Source organism: Ananas comosus, linkage group 20, assembly GCF_001540865.1.
Source record: "Ananas comosus cultivar F153 linkage group 20, ASM154086v1, whole genome shotgun sequence".
Taxonomy (NCBI): Eukaryota; Viridiplantae; Streptophyta; class Magnoliopsida; order Poales; family Bromeliaceae; genus Ananas; species Ananas comosus.
This window is the reverse complement of record NC_033640.1, coordinates 6,399,881-6,425,578: the sequence shown is the minus strand read 5'-3', so window position 1 is coordinate 6,425,578 and position 25,698 is coordinate 6,399,881. Positions and strand designations below refer to the sequence as shown.

General features: G+C 37.0%; 1 protein-coding gene and 1 long non-coding RNA gene across 6 annotated transcripts; one reads left to right on the top strand and one right to left on the bottom strand.

Moving 5' to 3' along the window:
- On the bottom strand, positions 4,311-14,353 carry LOC109725789. Its single transcript, XM_020255148.1, has 4 exons — positions 13,816-14,353; positions 5,722-5,850; positions 5,547-5,613; positions 4,311-5,207 (listed from the first exon to the last, which is right to left on the bottom strand). The coding sequence occupies exons 1-4, from the start codon at positions 14,035-14,037 to the stop codon at positions 5,161-5,163; spliced, it is 465 nt and encodes a 154-aa protein (XP_020110737.1). The 5' UTR covers positions 14,038-14,353; the 3' UTR covers positions 4,311-5,160.
- Positions 15,292-23,701, top strand: LOC109725921. Of its 5 annotated transcripts, none has more exons than XR_002220378.1 (7): positions 16,677-16,921; positions 17,006-17,076; positions 18,191-18,293; positions 18,555-18,631; positions 22,322-22,625; positions 22,796-22,994; positions 23,503-23,701. It is a non-coding gene; the product is annotated as an uncharacterized LOC109725921 (long non-coding RNA). The 5 variants fall into 5 exon arrangements; XR_002220377.1 differs by having other exon boundaries at positions 22,796-23,424; XR_002220380.1 differs by lacking the exon at positions 23,503-23,701 and having other exon boundaries at positions 22,322-22,442; positions 22,538-22,625; positions 22,796-23,123.

Sequence of the window (25,698 nt, the reverse complement as noted above, 5' to 3'; positions counted from 1 at the left end):
GGCACCCGAAGGTGCAAACAAAACAGAGGCGCGGATAGGCGCAGGCACCCGAAGGCCAATACAAAGACGAAGCTTGCTTCTATAACAAAGTACATGTCGACATGGCCAACATAAGCATAGCAGAATACCAAGAGACATCATAATTCAAAGTGTATCCAGTCACTAATTTACAGAGCAGATTATCAAATTTCAAAAGTTTATTTTGCTAAAAGGACTTGTCAATCACAGTTGAAACTCAATTTACAGAAATATTTAATAATATGCTTAACCCTTAATTTTAAATTCTACAAAATAAGATTTTCATATAATCAAAATATTTTCCTAAATTATCTTACAAAAACTAACGGGTGTTCGGTCGCTTACCTCAAAAGCGGCTTCTAAGTTAAGAAGCTATCCAATCGAAAATTGTACAAGATCAATCGTCGGAACCTAAAATAGAGATATACGATTCTCTATAAGCTATTTAAAAATAAACTTACAAAGAGAATATATATATTTAGAAAGCAAGCTTATACAAAAGTTTGAATTCGGATAGGTTCACATAGGTCAACAATGTCGACTACAGATGCATGCAAAAGGGCAAGACGGAGCACGAAAGAGATTTAGAATAATGAACTCAAAGAAACTAAATTAACAATCAAGAGAATTGAGAGTTTCAAAAACTAAAATATTCAAAGAAGCAAGATAAGACGAATGAAGTTTTAAATAATAAAACGAAGGGTCTAATGCTCGAAAAGAGGGTTTTCAGATGTTGAAATATTAATAGGCAATTTACAATCAGATAGGATCGGAATTAGAAACAAAAACAAAGTTCACCCTCTCTTAGGCATTTTATCGAACATGTAAGGAGCATTACAAGAAGCATGCAGAATATGGAGGATTTATATAACTAAATCAGATAGGAATACAAGATAAAATGATAGATCGAATAACACATATTTAGATCAAAGCAAATCAGATTTTGATAGTTTTAAATTTCGATCATCATGAGGCGAGTATTCAAAATAATAATATAACGATAAACAAGAAGGTTGGATGATCACAAGGTTCGATATAGAGATAAAATAAGGGAAAGAGAAAAACCTTCTCGAAAATGGTGAAGATGACGGCAGGATGCCGTCGATAGTGAACCAAAAATAACGGCCAAAGAGGATTGCGGCGGAGGCGGCTACGGATGACGGCGACGATCGGATGGCGTCGCGTGCGCACTTGCGGAACGACAGAGGTCGTACGGATGCGGTGAGGAAGAGAGAGAGAGCGAGTCGTAGGGGAGGGGAAAAAGAGGGATTGATCGGGTGAGGGTTAGGGAGAAAAATTAATTAAGTTAGATACTAATTAAGTAACAAAATGCCGCCGAATCACTCGAAGATAGGAATTTACGAAAAGGTCCAAACTTAATAAGAATAGGAGTCAAATAAAGAAGTTTAAAAGTACGGGGTGTTACAGTGCTGACACATAATAGCATGAAATATTTATTTTTGTTAGCAACAAAATATTCTAACTGTTTGTTATGTATTTTTATTAAATCTTTTAAACTTTATTGAGAAAATTACTTACTAATTTAAAGAATAGAAGGTTTTGAGCTGTGCCATCGGCACGGGGTTTGTATCATGCCGATATCTTGTTGGTATGATACGGCACCATACATACGGCCCGTGTCGATAGGCACTTAAATCCTTGAGTAGGATTCGTTCTAGTGGCTAATCCACCTGACTATCATTTGACCTAATAGGTCAGTGTTACTCATTTGTTGAGTTTTGACCCTGTGAATCAACGGATTTACTCCTATGCGATAGACCTTATCGATCGGCTATTGTCCTTCATATGATTCGATATTGTGGTTAGTGGATTTACTTCATGAAATGTGACCTAGTTGGTTGGTGCCTGTTTCATGAGATTTGACCTAATTGATTGGTGCCTACTTTCTGAGATTTGCATTTATCGCTATCTTCCTTGATACTTGTGTATTGTAGGATGCAAATCAACTTGGAGATTATGATTATGTTTGTGAGTATGGATCTCCTTGTCTTTGAGCTTATTTCTTGGCTCCTCCTGTTGCCTACGGGCATTGATTAGACTGTTAAGTCTGGATTTGTTGGAGATTTGAGCATATACATATAACTATAGCTTGAGACGGCATTGTTGCTCTTAAACAGAGTTCACAACCTAATAGGAGGTGTTGTTCTTAGACAGAGTTCGTCACCCTAAGTACAAGTTTGATGTACACCACTCTCAGACATAGGTAGCAACATAGGTGCGGCATGTTATATCCCTTGGGAATGAAACTTGGTTACTGGTCTTCGCGACCTAGCGGGCAAGCTTAGGCCCAACCTTTATGGCGGTCGTGGTGATTGGGTATGATTTTGGATGATTTATATCTCCGGTTGTGCATAGTATCTTTGTTTGAGTTGCACATGGTTATCAATTAGTTGTTTTGATTACAGTAGTGGCATCTCTTTGTATATTGATTCATAATATTTGGTTATGTATTATCTTACTACTGTAGTTGGTATCTTTATTGCATTTATATATTGTAATGCCCCCAATAGTCCCACATCGGATGGGATACTGATTCCGATCAGTTTATATGAGACCTACACGCTAATAATAATAACCGGGCTTAAGCATTTTGGGCCGGTGGTTTGGGCCCAACGAGTTGTTGCTAGCGGGTCGAATCGTTGCAATTGGTATCAGAGACGAATACCGGCCGAAAGTGTGAGAACAAAGTGCTATGCGGGACAAAGTGCTACACCAACGGGTTTGGTGGGAGCCACCTCTTGAACCCGTAGGAGCCACCTCTGGAATCTCACATCGCCTGGTAATGGTCCTGGTCTATCTGTCTGTGATCTAGTTTGGACCCGACGAGTACGCCAGGGTCTAAACAGGGGGAGTTTGTAACACCCCCAATAGTCCCACATTGGATGGGATACTGATTCCGATCAGTTTATATGAGGCCTACATGCTAGTAATAATAACTGGGCTTAAGCATTTTGGGCCGGTGGTTTGGGCCCAACGAGTTATTGTTGCTAGCGGGTCAGGTCGTTGCATATATGACTCTCATTTATAGTAGCGGCAGTAGATTGTATTTCATATCACGATCCTTACATGTTTATCATCATGCTACTATAGTTGATCATGTTTATATCTCAGTTGATTATTTTAATTAACTCCTTATTACTGTTGTTATCTCTTTATCGTATTCTTTGTTGACCAGTGAGTGTGGTTTGACTTCGGCGGTTGGTTTTCATTGGAGAACATATTTATATATTTCTCACCCACTATTTTTTTAGGTGTTGCTGACAGTGTGGGTCGGGGCGCCGCATGAGGACGTAGTTAGCACCTAAATAGCTCGGGTCGTGGATTTTGTGTTGCTAGTTTCTGATTCTTTCCTGTTATTATTTTCTTTGTCATGTTAAGAATATGTACCTCGGCCTTGTAGTCTTGAGTTTAGATCTTATTATTGGGTTTTCCTATTGTTGTGGTTTATGCATTCTTGTTTGAGGTTTCTAGATTGGTTGTAGGTGTCGTAGCTATTATGTTGATTCATCTTTGTTCAGGTTGCTTGTGGTTGTTTATCTGTGCTCCTACGCCGTGCATGCACAGAAAAAGCACTGTTCGTATGAATAGAGGAAACACTATACGTGTGACAAATCTGTGCGCGTCTCAGGCAATGTTTCAAAAAAAAATTATATGCTTTTTCGCAAATCTGTTTTCAAAATGAAGGATTTTCAAAAAATGCTTTCCCAAAGGGTTTCGGGGCATAGCAAATCCACTCAAAAATCTCAAATGGCCCAGTACAGTGAGGGCTTACTCAAACCTCTTGATCGCTCGTGTCAGTGAAACCTTGAGAAATACGTAATCCCCAACCTTGATTTCCAAATTGCTTCAGCGGTGATCAGCATAATGCTTTTGCGGACTTTGAGCAATAAAGAGCCGTCGTCACTGAAGAATCTTGACCTTCTCCTTGGTGTCCTCTACCAACTCAGGTCCGAGGATTCTCCTCTCACCTACATCGTCCCAGCAAATCAGTGTTCGACATTTTTTCCCATATGAGGCCTCGTAAGGTGTCATTTCTATAATCAATTTGATAACTGTTGTTATAGGCAAACTCTATAAATAGGAGGTGCAATACCGGCTGTCACTATAATCTAATACACAAGCTGTCCCGCCCTAGGTTACGGCGGAAGCTCCTGGATACGCCAACAGGCCTATCGTATTCAAGGGAAGCCCCGTACACATGAAGCGTCAACCACCAGTAATAGCAAATCCTATGAGTCTAGGACACAATTTCTAGTAGTCCACAACTAATATGTATCAGAGTATAGAAAAAACTTAAAACACAAAGCAACATTGTACATACAAACATCCATAATACAACAACCAACTGTAAATTAAAATACAACACCACTAGCCCTTCCAGTCTAACTATGTATAGTATGCAACCGAAAGAAATACAACTATTTACTGTATTTTTAGCTTACCGAAGAACACCTATTTCTCTTAGTCAAACTAGCCGTTGAAGCACTAGCTCCTATTGGCTATCTGCAGCTGTAGTCCTTCTTGGCCACCCGCGGCAGCATCTTTGCCTCTATAAGAGAAGTGTTCAGATGGTGGTTCATATTTGTCAGCTTCCTCCTCCTACCTTTTGTGGTTTTTACACTTCTCTGCCACCCATGGCGGCATATTTGCCTCTATAAGAGAAGTGTTCAAGTGGTGGTTCATATTTATCAGTTTCCTCCTTCAACCTTTTGTGGTTTCTATACTTCTTCTCTGAGCTTTGCACTACTCTGGGGCTTACCTTTTCTTGTGAGATTTATTCTATAGTGCTAGATCACTGAAAGTCTTGTTGGTTCTTATGGCACTACCTGGAAGACGTGCCGATAGGATAGATCATTCTATCCCTAGAAGTAATCATTGGAGCCTCACACGTGGAGGAAAAAGAATTCTTCGCTATTTTGACAACCAAATACTTTAAAAGACATATTTCTACTAAAAGAATTGAATTATCTCCAACACAAGCTTCAATGAACCCTGCAGCCGTTTCACGCACTGCATATCTTATCAACAACACCGAGCCTCTAGCAACTTTGCATGTAGCTGGCTGAAGATCAATCAAAGAGGCAACCAATAGTTTTCCTATGTAATGCTCTTAATATCCCTCTAAAAGTCCCCTGGATACCGCCCGAATTTATCGACGCCTTCCATGCCTGCATGCAACGGCATCAGCAGCCTTAAAGTTCACTTCTAGTTGTTAGTATAACTCACTTTTATATTTGACAATTGACAAGCACAACAATGGACTAAGGAGTTGCTGAATTTGTACTTCCAAACAACATAAGGCAGTTGTGTAAAGCATCAAATTATCTCTGATGACCAAGAGGACCAATATATTAAGCGAGAATGTTGTTTGTACACAAGGTACAGTAATCAGAATTCTGTTGGGCGCACCTTGAATGGCAAACAATATGAAGATCATCCGAAACAAGTGAAAAGGGACAGGCGAAAAGAACATGTCGAATTCAATTCATGAGATCATCATAGCTCACCATCACTATAGTCTGGAAAAGTGACACACTTGAAGACTTTGCACTTTTGACATATAACGTATCCAACCTGAAAAAGGAAAAAATGGTGAGAATACTTCATTAATATGCATTACTACATACGTTAAAACAGATAACACCGTTATTTGCTTTTGTTCGACAACTTGACAAGACATACAGCTTTACAAGTTGGGCAACGGCGATAAATCCGGTTGTTCTCCGCCTTCACATAAGTCTTCTTTCCTTCACAAAAATCGCACAGCAACCATCCTCTACCTTTACATGGCTCACACATTATTCCTGCTTCCTTATATTGATGAGTAAAGAACGGTATGAAATGATAGTTTAACAGACATACATGAAACTAGTCTAAATATAACTAATAAACAAGGATCAAGGTTATCAATGGTATACTTAAGATGGTAAATGACCTATTAGCTTAAAATTGACTGGAAAAGAGAAAGAGAGAGAATCCAAATCCAGCGAGAGTCAGAGATATTTCAACAGTAACAATGTTTCCATACATACAAAATCTAATTATCAAATTAAGCCATTATTTCGTAATTAAATAATGATTGATTCCCATAACTTCAATTAATTTAAAGAAGAACTGAAAAGGTAAAATACTAGGAAAATACAAGTAGCGACACAAAAGCCTAAGCTTGCATATAAATACGAAATTACTAGGAAAAGCTTCAAGACTTTGGTGAGTTGTAGTTATGTTGATTCTTAATCGGAAATTTGTGGAGATCTTAAGATTTTCCATATGTTTTCTAACCCCTCTTGAGTGATCAAAATTACATTATGATGGGATTTTATGAGTGTATTGGTTGCTAAGTTGAGTTTGTAGGGTTTTTCTTGCAAAGACCTCTCAATGTTTGAGCTTCTACATCAACTTGTAGGAACTCCTTGGTAATTTTGAGTGAGAAAGAACTACCAAATTTGGGGTTCTAAACGTGAAACCCTAGCTTCCCTCAAGTAACCCCTAATTTGAGCTTAGGGTTTGGTCAATTCACATTTCTTTCACCTTTGTCAAGCCCTACATGAGCCTTGAACGAATCAGAGTTGATTCTAGTAAAATCGACGTTGCGATTTTGAAGAAATGCGGCAATTGCGAGTGAGAAAAATGCCTAGGAGCTGAGTTTCAGAACTAGGTGTGGAGTTCCGAAACCCAAACCCAATGGAACAATGTGCAGCTTTGTTTTTGTAAAACTCGTGGCTGAGTTCCAGAACAGGGGCTAGGTTATGAAACTTGATATGGAATTGAAACCTGACACCGTGAAACTTGAAGAAATGGACTTTTATAGGTTCTTTTATCGAGAAACATGTCCTAACTTAGACTTCGTTTGGAATTGCGGGGAGATTGCGTTATGTGCGGTGAGAAAGTACGATAGGAAAATACCCTGTTTGTTTCCGTATATAATATTGCGTTCCGTCTATCGTGATTAGTCGGTTACGATATATTTTATGCGGTCCCACAGGAAAACATAGAAGCATATCCTTACATGCTTTTATCCCAACTCCATTTTATCTAATAACGTCGGATAGACCTCAATACCAAACTAAGCCTTAGTGTATGACTCGTCACTCTCTTTAGGTTAGGGTGACATTCAAATAGCCAGGGACAAGCTATGATCAACAAGCGGCTATAGGTGGATGCTCCAATCCGAAGGTGGTTTAGCGAAACCCTGATGCAACGTTCCATCTTATCACACTTCTCCTTAATTTATTCATTATCTATGAGATCATGTGATAGATTAGCACTAGAACTACATGGACAGGATGCATATACTTCCATTTGTTTATATGTTCATGGTAGATACAACGGTAGCATACTAGTTGATCCATGTTATATAACTATTGTTGTTTTCTAGTATATTTATATACATATGATGCATGCTAGCTATAGTAAGACATTAACATGATGACATATAAACTAATGGTGGCGGTAGTATTTATATTGGCCAGGGCGGCCTTTATGGGAGATATTGGACATGGTTCTCAATTCCATCACTGCTACTGTCATTGTTGTTCATATAGCATGATGACATGAAACTTTGCTTCTCTATCATTGCCATGATGGTCTGATCAATCGCATGGTAGGGTGAGCTCTTCCAGAAGAGTCCAGGAACTCGCAGGTTAGGGCCTAGCCTGGGACTGAAAGGTCAAACCAAATTGAGTATAAATGACCCGAGACTAAAAGTAAGGGTCATAAGTTGACAATCATACACACCAAATTGATGCATAGTGCACCCTTGTACTCCATGAAATATAGCTTGCTTTATTTCAGCAATTCAGATTATGATTCCCTGATACACATCTAACTATAGTTTTATTCAACATACCCCTTACTACTATTGTTTTCGTTGACCAACAGGTGCAACTTACCCTCAGCAGTTTGGTGTACCCATTGGAAAATTTCTATTAGTTTCTTATCCCACTATTTTACAGGTACGTTGTGTGGGGCTGAGCAAGATGATGCATAAGGTTTGTGGCTAGATAGAACCTCTGCTTTATTGACACCTGTTTTTTGTTTTATTTTGAAAGAAGATTGTAATTGCAAAATTTGGGTATTTTGGAATGTAATAGAGTTTTTGTAAACATTTACGTTAATATTTCGAAGTTTGGAACTTTTGGGTTCTTTTTCTATATAAATGTACTAAATTGACAGGTACTTTGTATCTCGACATTGTACAGGGGGTCTGCTCGCACGCCCAGTTGGGCTTCCGCACTTGAGCGTGACAGTTTATTATAATTTTTCATCTCGAAATTCCAAAACTCTAGTATTGGCTAGTCAAAAATCATACGCTGTAATTCGAGCAATGCTAGTGCAGCATATGCAGGCTTTTATCGAGAAAAGCATGTAGTTGAGACGGCACAGCATGTCAATAAGATGAGGCAATCTAAAGTAAACAGTCAAGCATGCTTGGTATAATCGATGATTTTGTTTGTTGATTTCCTTAATTTCTATGCAATTTATGCAAAGATGGAGTTCTCCGTTCTTGTTTATGATGGTAAAGTTCTCAGGATCATCTCTTTCATAGACAAAGAAACAAAATAAAGAGTTAGGCCTCATTTGGCTATGCTTACATTTCTTTCCCTTTTCCTTTCTAAGCTCAAGTTCTATGTGATTGAACATATTGGTGGATGGAATTCTCTATCTCAATTAGTTTGAAAACTCATTTAAAAAGAGAAAGAACAAAGAAAAAAAGAAGAAGAAAGAAAAAAGGAATTATGAAAAGGATATATTATAAATTTGTTTGTTGTTACCAAACAAAACCCTTAGATGTATGTATTGCAAACCATACAACATCAATCAGAGCATCCAATCAAATAGAATTTTCGTTTAGAACAACAAAAACAAGACCTTGTTTGGTGTCCTTTCCTTATTCTTACTAATTTCTATCAACAGAAATTCAATGTGATTGAATGCACCAAAAAATGGACTCCTCTATTTTATCATTATTCATTAGCTTGCAATGCAGCCAGGCAGGATGCAAAATAGTGTCTTCATTAAAATGAATAAAGCAAAAAAGGTTGCTACCGAGGTCTTGCTTTTAGCAACAAAACAAACTTTTGTAGATTGCAATTAATTTTCCATCAACTAATGCACTCCATTAGATACAATTTATGTACAACAAAAAAAAATATTAGAAAAAGTAACAACAGCCAAATGAGGCCTTAAATTTTCATCCTATTGTTGCCAAACGAAACCTATAGATGTGTAAATTTTTATTACGAAAAAAAGAATCTGCTATTTGCTCAATATTCAATTGCATTGAACTGGAGGGGTTTTAAAAAAGAAGAGAGATAAAGAAAAAAATATAATAGTCTCCCAACGATGGCACAGCATAAAATTATGTTCATATATGCACAATCATCCAATTTACAATGGAACAGAAGCAAGTTCGTTGTTGTCCTAAAAGGAAGTGCTACATAAGGTTTAGCTTTCTTTGGTTGGCAATTTCAAATTCTTCATAATGTTACGAATTTACAAAGTTTACAAAGTTAATTCACATATTACACATATATATCAATAACTTTTCAATAACTGAATCAAAATTAACTGCCAAAATTGCAACTGACACCACTAAAACCTACAGCATTAAGTCCACTAGCAATGGTAAATTATTAGGCATAAACCACATGTCAAAAATGAGTATGCCCAATAATACGAGGGAGCTACTGCTTAGTCCTTATATATCTATACACAATCCCTCTTCTGTGTAATATCTAATATGAGATTATTGGGTAGTTATATATCCTAGCATTCTCACCAAGCACAACCACACATTGTCCAGCATCACCAATAGATGTAAGATTCTAAAAGTAGCTCCTGCGGATTCAACAAGTAGCTTCTACGGATTCAAAAAAAAATATTGATATGACAAGTAGAAAATAATACGTAAGATATACAACCTACTTTAAGATGTATCAACTTGTAGGTCGTATATCTTACGCATCATTTCCTACTTGTCATATCAACATTTTTTTTTTACTAAAAGCTATTTGAGTTTTTGTGAATCCTAAGATAATGTGTAATATCTACTCCCCATTTTCGGGTGTACAAGTAGAATTTTTTCTGTTGGAGTGTACATCTTACACTCTTCACCTTAGGACCATCATTTTCTACTTGTCACATCAATTTTTTTTACATAAAATTATTTAGAATTTTATGAATCTTAGGATAAGGGGTGTAAGATCTATACCTTCTTCATCCGAGGGCCATCATGTGACGCCCTGCTTTCCGGAAGGTCACTCATCCTAGAACTAGCTGTACATTTTACACCCTCTTCATCCAAGGCCATCATCTAACACCTCGCTTTCCGGAGGTTACCTATCTTAGAACTACTCTAGCCCTAGCACACTTAACTCTCTTAATCTACTTGGCTTAGTCACAAACCAAAATACTATCACTAGATTAAAAGTTTTAGTCCTATTATATCTTATGTGTATGATTATTTCAAATCCTGAAAGTGTCACACATCATTTCCTATTTGTCACATTAACTCGGTTTTTTGTTTTACTTTACAAAAAATTATTTAAGTTTTGTAAATTTTTAGGATAGACGATGTAAGATTTACACTCTTTTTGGAGAGTATAGGTAGACTTTCCATATTTAACTGGAAAGGACTAAAATGAAAATTTACTAGGAGTATATTTGTGAAAGCATAGGGACCAAGTAGCATTATCGTGATAGTATGCTGATTACCTATCCAAACAGTTTATTCCTTATTTTCCTGGAGAAGAAAATAGTATACCCCCGGCCAAACATAATCTACTAGGATCAAGAACTAATGGCGATACGCATCCCGTGCCATGTGATCAATCTCGGCCGTTGGTTGCCGTGGCCTTCAATGTCAGCGTCGGTGGTGGTGTTGTGGAGGAGCAAGAAGAAGACGATCGGGAGCGACTCATGCTTAGCCGCAGCCAATGCCACGCCATTACAGCCAGGACCCTTTTTCTACTCAGGATGGGGAAGAAAAGGTGAGTTGATCATAATTGTAGTGTTTTAATTGCTTTTCGCATTCAATTGATGAGCTTTGTTTAACTGAACTCATCCTTTTGTGTTCAGTCAGTGGATTTCCAGTTGAATCAGTGAAGTTTCTTTTTTCACCAAGACCAACATCATTTGGTGATGTAAGAAACATCTTACATTTCCGGCTAGCAATCCAGCTCTAATACCGAATATAACAATCTAACCCACTAGCATAGTAACTCATTTCCACTAGCACTAGTAAAGTAACTCATTCCAAATTATTATTAGTAGAGCTCTTGATTCTTAAATTTTCATTCATAATTTTTTTTTCATGTGCGACTATTGGGCTGTCACTAGGGGTGTAAACGAGCCAAACACGAGCGAGCTGGGGTCGGCTCGTGTTCGGCTCGTTTAAGGGGTGTAAACGAGCCAAACACGAGCGAGCTGGGGTCGGCTCGTGTTCGGCTCGTTTAAGGGGTGTAAACGAGCCAAACACGAGCGAGCTGGGGTCGGCTCGTGTTCGGCTCGTTTAAGGGGTGTAAACGAGCCAAACACGAGCGAGCTGGGGTCGGCTCGTGTTCGGCTCGTTTAAGGGGTGTAAACGAGCCAAACACGAGCGAGCTGGGGTCGGCTCGTGTTCGGCTCGTTTAAGGGGNAGCTCGCATTTATATTTTTATTTTGCTAAAAATTAAATAATAAAAATATATATTATATATAATTATTTATTTATATATAAAAATATAAATTAAATAAATTATATAAATATAAAATATATATATTCGAGCTGTTATCGAGCCAAACACGAGCGAGCTGACCCCAGCTCGTGTTCGGCTCGTTTATTAAACGAGCTGAAAAATCTAGCTTGTGTTCAGCTCGTTTACTAAAAGAGCGAGCCGATCTCGAGCTCATTTCGAGCCGAACACGAGCTGGCTCGTGAACAACGAGCTGGATTGCCACCCCTAGCTGTCACACTAGCATTGGCAATTTAAGCTCAAGTATTTTGTGCCGGTGGTTTTGGCTGATAAGTTACTAGACTAGCGGGCTTGATTGTTATATCTTGTCGGTCAGAGTGTGAGAACTAAATATAAACGTTGCGGCATAGGTAGTACATGACAACTACCGTAGGAGCTACTTGTTGAATCCGCAAGAGCTACTTTTAGAATATTACATCTATTGGTGATGCTGGACAATGGGTAGTTGTGCTTTGTGAGAATGTTAGGATATATAACTACCCAATAATCTCATATTAGATATTACACAGAAGAGGGACTATGTATGGATTATAAGGACTAAGTATGGACATGTGGTTTATGCCTAATAATTTACCATTTCTAGTGGACTTAATGTTACAGGTTTTAGTGGTGCCAATTGCAATTTCGGCAGTTAATTTTGGTTCAGTTATTGAAAAGTTATTGATATATATATGTAATATGTGAATTAATTTTGTAAACTTTGTTAATTCATAAAATTATGAAGAATCTGAAATTGCCAACCAAAGAAAGCTAATCCTTATGTACCACTTCCTTTTAGGACAAAAAACAAACTTGCTTCTGTTCCATTGTAATTTGAATGATTGTGCGTATATAAATATAATTTTATGCTATGCCATTGTTGGGGACTATTATATTTTTTCTTTATCTCTCTTCTTTTTTAAAACCCCTCAAGTTCAATGCAACTGAATATTAAGCACATAGCAGATTCTTTTTTTCGTAATAAAAATTTACACATCTATAGGTTTCGTTTGGCAACAATAGGATGAAAATTTAAGGCCTCATTTGGTTGTTGTTACTTTTTTTTAAAAAAAAATTTGTTGTACAAAAATTGTATCTAATGGAGTGCATTAGTTGATGAAAAATTAATTGCAATCTACAAAAAAAGCAAGACCCCAGTAGCAACCTTTTTCGCTTTATTTATTTTGATGAAGACACTATTCTGTATCCTGCCGGCTGCATTGCAAGCTAACAAATAATGATAAAAATAGAGGAGCCATTTTTTGGTGCATTCAATCACATAGAATTTCTGTTGATAGAAATTAGTACGAATAAGGCAAGGGCTTGGTTTTTGTTTTCCTAAACGAGATTCTATTTGATTGGATACTTTGACTGATGTTGTATGGTTTGCAATACATACATCTAAGGGTTTTGTTTGGTAACAACAAACAAATTTATAATACATCATTTTTTTCAAGCTAATCGATATAGAGAATTCCATCCACCGTTCAATCACATAGAACTTGAACTTAGAAAGGAAAAAAGGGAAAGAAATGTAAGCATTAGCCAAATGAGGCCTAACTATTTATTTTGTTTCTTTGTTTCTATGAAAGAGATGATCTTGAGAACTTTACCAACAGAAACAAAAACAGAGAACTCCATCTTTGCATAAATTGCAAAACAAATAAGAAAATCAATAAACAAAAACATCAATTATACCAATACCTCTCCCTCCTCTTCCTTGATCGCTCTTCTCTTCCTTAACCAAATCCCCTCTCTCAAAATCCTAGGTGCTTCTATTGTTCATTCCGATTTCCATTTCGTATGTTGAAGCAAACATTTTTGGATGATTTGGCATTTCATTTCCATTCCAGCGCAATTCAATTCCATTTTTTCATTCCCATTACAACAAGAAACCAAACATGCCCTCAATGTAAACTTGACCTAGCCTATATTTTCAATCAATATATTAAGAATCTTCTTATTCCTAATACGAACAAAACAGCTACATACCAAAGTAAAGTAAAATCAATTCCAAATATAAGCAAGATATAATGAAAAAGAAAAAGAAGAAGGAGATTACGATGGAGAAATCGAGAGGGGATTGGCGGGTCATCTTCTCCTCCTCCGGCGCCATGCAGACCACGAGACTTCTTCCATTCCGATCCCGCCGGAGCGGAGCGAGCATGCCAACGGCGCTAAATCCCCTCCCGCGTGCGTCACGGCGGCCACCTCCGATCTTCGCCACCACCGCCGGTGATGGTCCGGCGAGCGAGGGTGCCGACAGGCAACACGAATACGCCATGCAACGCCGATGCCCTAATTTCTTTTATTTTCCGTTTTATCTTCCCTTTTCGTTTGTGTACTTCGAGCACGCAGAAACTACGACAAGAGAGTGATTTTTTTATATATATAATTCTTCTTCTTCTTCTCTCTCTTGTTTCGTGAGGCGGCGAAGACCACAACAACCCGCTTCGCCACCGCCTCTCGTAGATCAACTGAAGTTGGGGATTTGGGAACAGGAGAATTTGCCGAGGCCTCCGCGTCGGTACAAGGATTGGAGAAATCTACCTCGGTGTATATACTACACCATAGAGATCCAACGGCTGATATTTAATCTCCACTATTTAATCTCCACTATAGTGTGTTATAAGCTCAATCCCATTTTTATCTGCAAAAGTAAACCCTGCTAACCCTCACTCTTGCACCTCTCGCGCTCTCTCTATTTCTCGCACTCTCTCTGTTTCTCGCACAGCACAGCTTGCTCTCACTCCCTAGTGCGCCCTCGCCTCACTCTCACTCTCGCGCTCTTCTCTCTCTCCCTCTCTCTCGCACGTCCATCCAAATTAAGTGAATTAATGAGTTCAAATGAAACAATAACTTCTTAATTAGTTCAAATGACAAAATGTGTTCAAATTAAAAAAAAAATTACAATTTACTCACTGCTGGTTTCGTGTGGGGCGTACGCGCGGATAGGGTTAAGCATCGCAGTTTTACAACTCCAGTCGAAAATAGAGAAAGAGACCGTCAAGATGGGTGCACGACTTTATGTTCGCCAAAAAATGGGGGAAGGATGAAAGAAGAGAAAAAGAGAGAAAGTGTAAGGACTGAGATTTTTACAGTGCAACTAAACTCTCTGTTGATGANGTATTTTCGGTGCGTTTGTCGGCAAAATCCGCCGACGGAACGCGGTTTTGGTTCGGAATTATTCCGACGGTGCTTCGTGAGCTATTGTGTAGTCGCTGAGCCTTGTTGGCTGGTCACTCGCGTCATTTCGAGAGTTCAGAAATGACGAGTGAGCGACGGTGGGTTCTGGTGTCGAAATTGACACTTCCAGGAACCCGGATCCCAACAATTATCCACCAATAGTTGTTTGGTTGTGTACCCTTGTGTTTGCTGCCATGTCACACTAAAATAAGTGTTTAGAGGCAGCGAATGACTCGTGGCATGAGTCGGTGCCTTCCCGGCCCAAAATAGTAGCCCAAATTATATATTTCTCTTCTCTTTATCTGGCCCTAGCCCATAAGTAATTAGCCATCTCCTTCTCTTTTTCTCTCTCTAGGCCCAAATTATCCATCTCTCTCTTTCTCTCTCTCCCTCTCTCCCTCTTCTACACAGACCCAAACCCAACCCCTCTCGCCCTATCTCCCTCGCGTCTCCTCCAACCTCTTCCTCTCTAGGGTTTTCTCCTCAACCATTTTCTAGGGTTTTAGACTCGTTCGCTCCTCTCAACCTCACACACGATGGTCGGATTGGGAAGGATCGTTCGTCGAGACGATCCCCCTTGAGCTCGCACGTGATCGTCGCTTGGGAGGACCTTCGCTGAGGTGATTCCTCTTGAGCTCGCACGCGATCCTCTTGAGCTCACACGCGATCCACTCCAACAGGTACCGAAGAGCTCAATTTAGAATTATAGCTGATAATCCTTTTTTTGAGGAAGCGGGTTCCTCAAATAGTGCTCTCTAATGTAGCTGAGATCTCGCCATGGATCGATCGATGGGAGCTCGGGGGTCAGTGATCTTGTCAGGGCTCGTGACCACAGGTAACGTGTCGATTTCATGATCATCGATCTACAAGATTCGATTTCGTTTTTTGGTTGTAGGATGCGTTTGTGAACCCCAGATCGGCAATAGCATCCCGTTGATCTATAGATGTGATGCTTATTTCTCTAGTTTTTTGTTTTGTTTCTAGATGTGAAACCCTAATCGGTGGAGATTGCATGCGAATCATTATCTAGTTTTGAATCTATGATGCCAAACTTTAAATTTAGAGCACAACGATGTTTGATTTTAGGTGATTTGTCACAGGATTGCTTCTGATGAGGTATAAAATGTTGTGTTACATGATTTGATACATGTTAGTTACAGTTTTTAATGTACTTTTGATAGTCGAGTTCAGATGTATTTTTAGGTCTATGGAAACTCCCAGATACTTTAATTTTTGGTTTCTAATATTAGTTGTGAAAGTATGAAACTTTTGTTCACATATGTCGTTAATACGCAAGTAAAAATGTAATTCTGAAGTTAATTGTTGAAATAGCTGTAGAAATTTGTCCTCTTTTGTTTGATGCTACCCAATTGATAGATTTATTTTTTTATTTAATTATCGTACGTTATAATAGTTTATGGCATATTATTATTGGACATTTAATATATCCATTTTTACCTACTATATATAACTATGTTATAGTCCTCAGAACCTGCGTTCAAATTGATAAAATCTTGGTAGAGAGAGGTGAGCATATCTTTTATGATTTCATATTGTCTTGTAGATCTGAGTATAATTATTTGACTGGTAAAATAATTATTGGATTGCTAAATAGCATATCTTCTTGTTGCGCTGTTAATTAATTGTGCTATTTTAATATGAGAATGATCATTTTGTTTGGAATCCTTATATACCTATAGTGAGGATATGTATAGCTGTATGCAGTATTTNTCGCCCTATCTCCCTCGCGTCTCCTCCAACCTCTTCCTCTCTAGGGTTTTCTCCTCAACCATTTTCTAGGGTTTTAGACTCGTTCGCTCCTCTCAACCTCACACACGATGGTCGGATTGGGAAGGATCGTTCGTCGAGACGATCCCCCTTGAGCTCGCACGTGATCGTCGCTTGGGAGGACCTTCGCTGAGGTGATTCCTCTTGAGCTCGCACGCGATCCTCTTGAGCTCACACGCGATCCACTCCAACAGGTACCGAAGAGCTCAATTTAGAATTATAGCTGATAATCCTTTTTTTGAGGAAGCGGGTTCTTCAAATAGTGCTCTCTAATGTAGCTGAGATCTCGCCATGGATCGATCGATGGGAGCTCGGGGGTCAGTGATCTTGTCAGGGCTCGTGACCACAGGTAACGTGTCGATTTCATGATCATCGATCTACAAGATTCGATTTCGTTTTTTGGTTGTAGGATGCGTTTGTGAACCCCAGATCGGCAATAGCATCCCGTTGATCTATAGATGTGATGCTTATTTCTCTAGTTTTTTGTTTTGTTTCTAGATGTGAAACCCTAATCGGTGGAGATTGCATGCGAATCATTATCTAGTTTTGAATCTATGATGCCAAACTTTAAATTTAGAGCACAACGATGTTTGATTTTAGGTGATTTGTCACAGGATTGCTTCTGATGAGGTATAAAATGTTGTGTTACATGATTTGATACATGCTAGTTACAGTTTTTAATGTACTTTTGATAGTCGAGTTCAGATGTATTTTTAGGTCTATGGAAACTCCCAGATACTTTAATTTTTGGTTTCTAATATTAGTTGTGAAAGTATGAAACTTTTGTTCACATATGTCGTTAATACGCAAGTAAAAATGTAATTCTGAAGTTAATTGTTGAAATAGCTGTAGAAATTTGTCCTCTTTTGTTTGATGCTACCCAATTGATAGATTTATTTTTTTATTTAATTATCGTACGTTATAATAGTTTATGGCATATTATTATTGGACATTTAATATATCCATTTTTACCTACTATATATAACTATGTTATAGTCCTCAGAACCTGCGTTCAAATTGATAAAATCTTGGTAGAGAGAGGTGAGCATATCTTTTATGATTTCATATTGTCTTGTAGATCTGAGTATAATTATTTGACTGGTAAAATAATTATTGGATTGCTAAATAGCATATCTTCTTGTTGCGCTGTTAATTAATTGTGCTATTTTAATATGAGAATGATCATTTTGTTTGGAATCCTTATATACCTATAGTGAGGATATGTATAGCTGTATGCAGTATTTGTATGATTAGACGTTTAATATTTTTCTATGCCTGAAATACTATTTTATTACAATAAGCTTATCGATAATGTTGCAAGTCACTTCAACTATTTATCACCTGAGAATCTATAAATTTGCTATATTATGTTTGGAGATGGGCTTTGCATTGTTTGTGTTGTGTGTGTGTGTGTTTTCCGATTAGTTGTTTATTCTTTGCTTATTATCCTACGGTAAATGTAGGTATGTTGGCAATGTGCATGTTCAAGTAACTGAAGCACTACTCCAAGAGGTTTTCCAGAGTACTGGTCCAGTTGAAGGATGCAAGCTCATTAGGAAAGAAAAGGTTAATTTATTCTTTTCAAATCTCCTCTGTACTTGAATTTCAGTAAACTTTGGACAATAGAGTATGAAAAAGACTACATTTATTATCTATATATGCATGTGCTTTAATAGGGATTTTAGTATTTGTTATATACATATGAATCCTTGCATGTGCTTCGACCTTATTTCACTGCTCTCTTTTTTTATTCTGCCGCTCTTACACTATTATTTTATGTTGCTTCATAATAAATTTTGTAATAACTTTTGACTTGTATCATTGTAGTCATCCTTTTGTTTTGTTGACTATTATGACCCCGGATCTGTTGCACTCGCTATTATGACGCTCAATGGGAGGCATTTGTAAGTTGAATATATATATACATGTATATATATACATATATATGTATATATATACATATATATGTATATCTATATGTATATATATATATATATATGTATATACATATATATGTATATATATACAAACTAGGCTACTATGCTATTAATAGCACCAAGTCATTGATGCTACCAAGTTTTTGGCCATTGGATTAAAAGATATACAGTTAAGATGATGTGGGTCCCCTAGGGTTGAGTGGGTGGTTGGTTAAATAGTATGATCTAACGGGTGAAAATGATCAAAAGGGTAGATCTAACGGCGGAAAACTTGGTAGCACCAAGTGCTTTGTGCTAATAATAGTATAGTAGCCGGACTCTATATATATATATATATATATATATATATATACAGAGTTGGACTAGCGCTACTATTTTAGTAGACAAATCCCATTGTTTTTTTTTTTTTTTGCTTACTGTTTTTAGCCTTTGTGGATCAAACTCTTTATATAATTTCTAATATTGGTTTAAATATTATAAACCAGTGGGTGACCACTCACCCCTAGGGAGACGACTTAACTCTAACTCGATAATATTCATCCCTGACCCTACAATTTTTCATCCAAATGCGTTAAAAACTTGATGTTAGCCCAAAAGGATGTGTTTACGTATTAATAGTAGTTCCAGCCTTAATTTCTAATATATATCATATAGTATGGATAAGTATATATATGAATATAAGGTGTGTGTATTACAGGTGATTGAGGGGAGTTGTGCGGGGCTAGACGAGAGCACGGAGGCCGGGGGGGTTTGGGTGGGGGTTTGCGTTGGGGTTTCACTTTGTTTTCCGATGTTTGTGACTTTCGATCGATACGATCGGCTCCGCTTAGACTTGACTGAGTATTTGAAGTATCTAGAAAATTAATTGATTTTTTTGCGATTCTTTTCGTATATCATTACCTAGTAATCGAAGTGGCTCAAAAATCAATGGTGAAAAATAAAAAATCTTACAAATATGATTGATATGAAATTAAAATCTGTAGATCAAATGTTAATTAGATCTTGTTCTTATACTTGGTATAGATAGATTTTCATCAAATTTCATGTGATTTGGATTATTTTCTTATTACACGTTTAAACTTCGTTCACTATCGGTCTCATCCCTTTTAACGGCCTCTGTTATAATTATTGCATTTTGAGCCCTTCGATTCACTTAGGCAACGTTATGATATCGAAATAATTGTTAAAATTTTATTTCTTAGGTACTATCAAAAGTATTTTAGATCAACTCTAACGGTTAGTGGCGATCATCGCATTCGAAAGTCCGAACATCGTAAAACAATTAAGAAAGGGCACGGGGGGGGGAGGCCTCCGTGCATCCATAAGTCATATCCAGTCCACTCTCTTTCTCTCTTCTCTCTCTTTCTTCTCTTCTCTCTTCCTATCTATATATATATATATATATATATATATATATATATATGCTATATATATATATATAATATGTGTATATATAAATTATATAGTGTATATATTAATGATATATGTATATAAGCATTATTATATGTACTTAGAATTTAGGCCGGAATTTATCTATTAATAGTTATAACGCTCTTTTTTGCTATCAAGTATTTTAACCCTTGGATTGATAAAATTGTAGGGTCATGATGATTATTAGTCGGTTAGAGTTGAGTGGTCACCTAGGTTAGTGGTCCCCATTGGTCTATTGCAGTATTTAGTCCATATGGTTAGAATATAGTATGAAAAGAGTGATCCAAAGGTAAAAAAAACTGGTAGGCCAACAATAGGGATTTGCTATAATTAGTGCACAGTTCAACTCTATATTGTGTGTATATATATATATATAGAGTGGGTTAAGGGTGCCTTATGGAAGCACGGTAGGGCTTGTACTTCCACTTTTGTTATTCAAATGTTCGGACTTTCGAAGCTGACAGTCGGCTCGTTAGACTTGATCTTAGAGTATTTGGAAGTATCTAGAAAATAAATTTTGGCAATTTTTTGATATCATTTCCTACTGATCGATAGCTGGTCAAAATTCAAATGGCTCTGAAAATAAAAATTCTTATAAATTATGATATATGACATTAATTTTAGATCAAATGTTATTGATCTTTGTTTATGTATGGTTATTAAAGAATTTTTCTATCAAATTTCATATTGATTGGGGATATTTCTACACCATTGAACTTGCACGGCTACCTAACGGCCTGTTAATTAAAAATATTGATTTTTTGAGCCCTTCGATCACTAAGCTATAATGATATCGGAATAATCGCAAAATTTAGAATTTTTAGGTCTTTAAATACTCTTAGATCACTCTAACGAACGCATCAGCGATTCGAAAGTAACCGAACATCGAAAAAAAGTGAAGCACTGGAAGGCCTTTTCCGTGCTTCATTAAGCTATACTAGCCACTGAATATATTATATATACAATATTTATGTATATATATAAGTGAGGCGTACTATGCTATCCAAAGCCACGGACCTTTCAGTGGCTTCCAGTCGTTTTCGATGTTGCGACTTTTCGAAGCCGATCGATCGGTCCGGTTAAACATATCTAGCGTATTTGAGGTACTAGAAAATAAATTTTATGATTTTGACGATATCAATTTGCTCTAGTGAACGAAGGCCTGCAAAATCAACGGCTGAAAATAAAAATCTTACAAAATGTAATAATATGACAATTAAATTTTAAATCAAGGTATCTGATCTCTGTTTTTATTATGTATAAGAATTTTTCTATCAAAATTTCACGATGATTTGCGATATTCTACACCGTTAAACTCTGCAAACGGCTTTTAATACGGCCATTGAAATTTGTTGATTTTTTGAGGGGCCCATTCTGATCACTACGGCAAGATGATATCGAAAAATAATTAAAATTTATTTTAGGTACTCCAATACGCTAGCATCAAGTTACGGAGACGATCGCACGATTCGAAAGTTCGCACATCGAAAACGACTGGTAAGGCACGGAAGGTCCGTGCTTAGATAGCATAGTAGGCCTTTACTCATATATTTTATATATATATATATATATTATATAGATATAGATGTTGAACTGGCGCACTATTAGCTAGCCAAAATCTCATTGTATGCCCTACTTTAGGTTTTTTAGCCTTTGGAGCAAACTCTTTTTATTATTTATAACCATATAGATTAAATACTATAACCAGTGGGGACACTCAACCCTAGGGGACCACTAACTCAACGACTATATCATCCTGACCACTACAATTTTTCATCCCAAAGGTTAAAAACTTGCATAGTAAAAAAAAGTGTTTTACTAATCGAGTATTTCCAGCCTAATTTCTATATATATATATATATATGGTATAACTTATAGTATAGTATACCACAACACACCACACACACATATAATATAATATATATATATATATATATATATATATATTTAAGATATATATTATATATATATATATATTGTGTGTGTGTGGTGGTATATTATACATAATACAATAATATATATATATATTATATTATGTTATAACATATACACATGTATATGATATACTATATATACACAATATATATATAAATATACATATATATATATATATATATATGTATATATATATATATATATATGTATATATGTATATATATATATATATTCCTGTCGCTGCCTTATGATCTCAACTTTTTCATTACACTTCAAAATTTCAAAATGTAGGTTCGGTCAGCCTATTAAAGCTAACTGGGTATATGCAAGTGGGCAGAGAGAGGGTACATCAGGTTCAATTTAGGGATTGCAGGAATGAAATGAAATAGAAATGGAGTGCTTTTGCGAAAGGGTCTTTGTTTTTAGAAATTTTTCATACATTGTATTATTCTCACAATTCTGTCTTTTGGCTAGTAAATTTTCATTTTTGCCTTTTTCTGGGAACAGGGCATTTCAACATTTTTGTTGGGGATCTTGCCCCAGAAGTCACTAACGCTACCTTATATACATGCTTCTCCGTTTATCCTAGCTGCTCGTAAGCATTAAATGGCCTACTACTTCCATATGTTGCTAATCAAGTTATTCTGTTAATTCAGTTCTTGTAGAATGATGATTAAGTTCATTCGTTCTAAATTTACTATTACTAATATGTCATCTTGATTTCTTTTTCCTGAACTCTTTTTTTTTTTCTTCTCCACTTTTTAGGGATGCTAAAATTATGTGCGACCAAAAAACAGGGCGTTTAAGAGGATTTGGATTTTTTTCATTCAGGAACCAGCAGGATAGATTCTGAATGCATTGCAAACTTGATATTTTAGTAATTAATTATCTAAACACTCCCTAATATCATACAAGTGTATATTCTTTTGGCAGGATACACAAAGTGCTATAAATGATTTAACTGGTAAGCTCTTTTTCTTTAGCTTGGAAAGGTGAATTTGTATTGAAGTAATGTTCCGCTTATAGTTGCTAAACATTTAGTAAATATAAATCATTTATTGAAGTTTTTCTATTGTTTGAGAAGAATGAAAAATTACGTCTTCAATATAATAATTATATGATCGGTTTCTAGTGTGAGAATTTAGATTGGATAATTTCTCTTCTTGGTATCCTTGTCCCTTTCTTGTGCTGCTCCTTCATAGCAACTTGATATTGATATGGATTGGTTCTCATGACATGTGGAAAGTAGATGTTTTGTTCAATATTTCTGAAATATATGACTCTATACGTTGAGCACTTCAGAAGCAGCTTGCTTTGTAAGTCAAAAATAGGATTAAGAGCTCACATTTACTCACGAGTGAATCGGCCCCAACACTAGTTCTACTTAAAGCATGGTATTGTAGTGATATTTAAGTTTATTTTCTTATTGCTTATTCATACCATTAATTGTAAAAATATTACTTTTGAAACAGATTTTTTGAGCTTTGTCATCGACTTGAACAAGCTTTCAAAGTGGAGCAATGAATTTTGAGGATGTATAATTTGGGATTTCTTCGAGATTATGTGTTTTGAGCTACTGTGTCATTTCTAAAAAACTGTTTTTGGATATTATAATTTTTTATCATTTTATTGATGTTGAGGATGTGAGGAACAATTAGTATTTTGGTTTCATTCGATACTCTTGACTTATATATGAATGAAACAACTTTTTTGCTATGAATGTGTCATTTTTGTATTGTATCTTCCATACAACTACTATCCCTAGCTATTATACATATTAAAAAGTCAAAATATTTTAATCAATTGTAGCTTAATAAAAAGTCATTGTATATGCATATTAACAGCTTCCAAAAAGCCACAACAGAATTTTATTAACATCACCAAAAAGCCGCAAAAACTATAGCATTGTGGCACACCAAATGCCGCTATACTAATTAAAGGCGGCTTTCTAATTGCCATAACTCTTAAAAACTGTAGAAATTACAGTATTGTGGAAAAAAGCCACTATAGATAATCAAAGTCGGCTGTAATAGTGCCACAATTTGAATGCTGATAGTGGCTCAGAAAAAGCCGCTATAGGCACTAAAATGCGGCTTTTACATGATGTCGTTATATTGACATAGATCTATACCGACTCAGTTTTCACCGGCTTTTTTTGTGGCTTTTTCAGAAAAGTCGGTACTTTTATTACGGCTTTTCAAAAAGCCACTATAGGTACCCATAAAAGCCGCCTATAATACAAAATGTTGTAGTGAGACCTCTCTCTCTCGCTCGCAGGCCACAGAAGCAACAAAGAGGAAAAGTGTAAGGGACAAAAAACAAAGAGGAAAAATGTGAGGGACAAAAAAGGGAAGTGAACTTAACATTTTTTATCTTTTTTTCTAAATCAAATTAATTTCAACCTTTACATCTAAAAGTTGTAGGATGTGCAACCCACATGGGATTTAGGGTTTAGGGTTTAGGGGGGATGTACCAGTAGTATAACTCGATAGGAGAAAGTCTACTTGGACACCCCTGGGTAGGAGTATATCCTACACCATAAAGATCTAACGGCTAATATTAAATCTCTACTACACTGGGCTATAAGCTCACTCTCATTTTTTATATGCAAAAGCAAACCCTACTAACCACCTCTCTTTCGCACCTCTTGCACTCTCTCTATTTCTCGCACAGCACAGCTCGCTCTTGCTCTCTATCGCACCCTCACCTCTCTCTCGCTCGCGCTCTCCTCTCTCTCTCTCGCTCGCAGGCCACAGAAGCAACAAAGAGGGAAAGTATGAGGGACAAGAAACAAAGAAGGAAAGTGTGAGGGACAAAAAAGGTGAGTGAACATAATAATTTTTATCTTTTTTTCTAAATTAAATTAATTTCAGCCTTTAAATCTAAAAGTTGTAGAATGTACAACCCACATGGGGTTGTACCAACATCATAGCTCGATAGGAGAAAGTCTACCTGGACACCCCTGGGTGGGTGTATATCCCAGACCATAGAGATCCAACTGCTGATATTTAATCTCTACTATAGTGGGTTATAAGCTCACACCCATTTTTTATGTGCAAATGCAAACCCTACTAACGCTCTCTATCTCGAACCTCTCGCACTCTCTCTGTTTCTCGCACAGCACATCACAGCTCGCTCTCGCTCTCTATCGCGCCCTCGACTCTCTCTCGCTCTTCCGCTCTCCTTTCTCTCTCTCGCTTGCGGGTCTCTCCAAATTAAGTGAATCAATAAGTTCAAGTGAAGCTATGACTTCTTAATTAGCTCAAATGACAAAATATGTTCAAATTACAGGAAAAAACCACAATTTACTCACTGCTGGTTTCGTGTGGTGGCGTACGCGCGGATAGGGCTAAGTATCGCAGCTTCACAACACCAGCCAAAAATGAAGGAAAAGACCGTCAGGATGGCCGCACGACATGAGGTCGTCGAAAAATAGGAAAGTGATGGAAGAAGAAAAAGAAAGAGGAGGGAGCTGGTCGAATCCAGTTTCTTGGTAGAATCCGGCTTCGTGCTCTCTTTCTCTGTCTCTCGCACTCTCTCTGTTTCTCGCACAGCACAGCTCGCTCTCGCTCTCTCTCGCCCCATCGCCTCTCTCTCGCTCGCGCTCTCCTCTCTCTCTCTCTCTCTCGCAGGCCTCTCTCTCTCGCTCGGAGGCCACAGAAGCAACA

What these genes read in the sequence shown, in the direction of transcription:
- LOC109725789 (XM_020255148.1), bottom strand. Translation starts at nt 14,037, where the DNA reads ATGGCGTATTCGTGTTGCCTGTCGGCACCCTCGCTCGCCGGACCATCA. An exon ending in CCCCTCTCGATTTCTCCATC is followed by an intron (nt 5,851 to 13,815) that starts GTAATCTCCTTC and finishes CATCAATATAAG; the next exon opens with GAAGCAGGAATAATGTGTGA. An exon ending in TTTTCCAGACTATAGTGATG is followed by an intron (nt 5,208 to 5,546) that starts GTGAGCTATGAT and finishes CGTTGCATGCAG; the next exon opens with GCATGGAAGGCGTCGATAAA.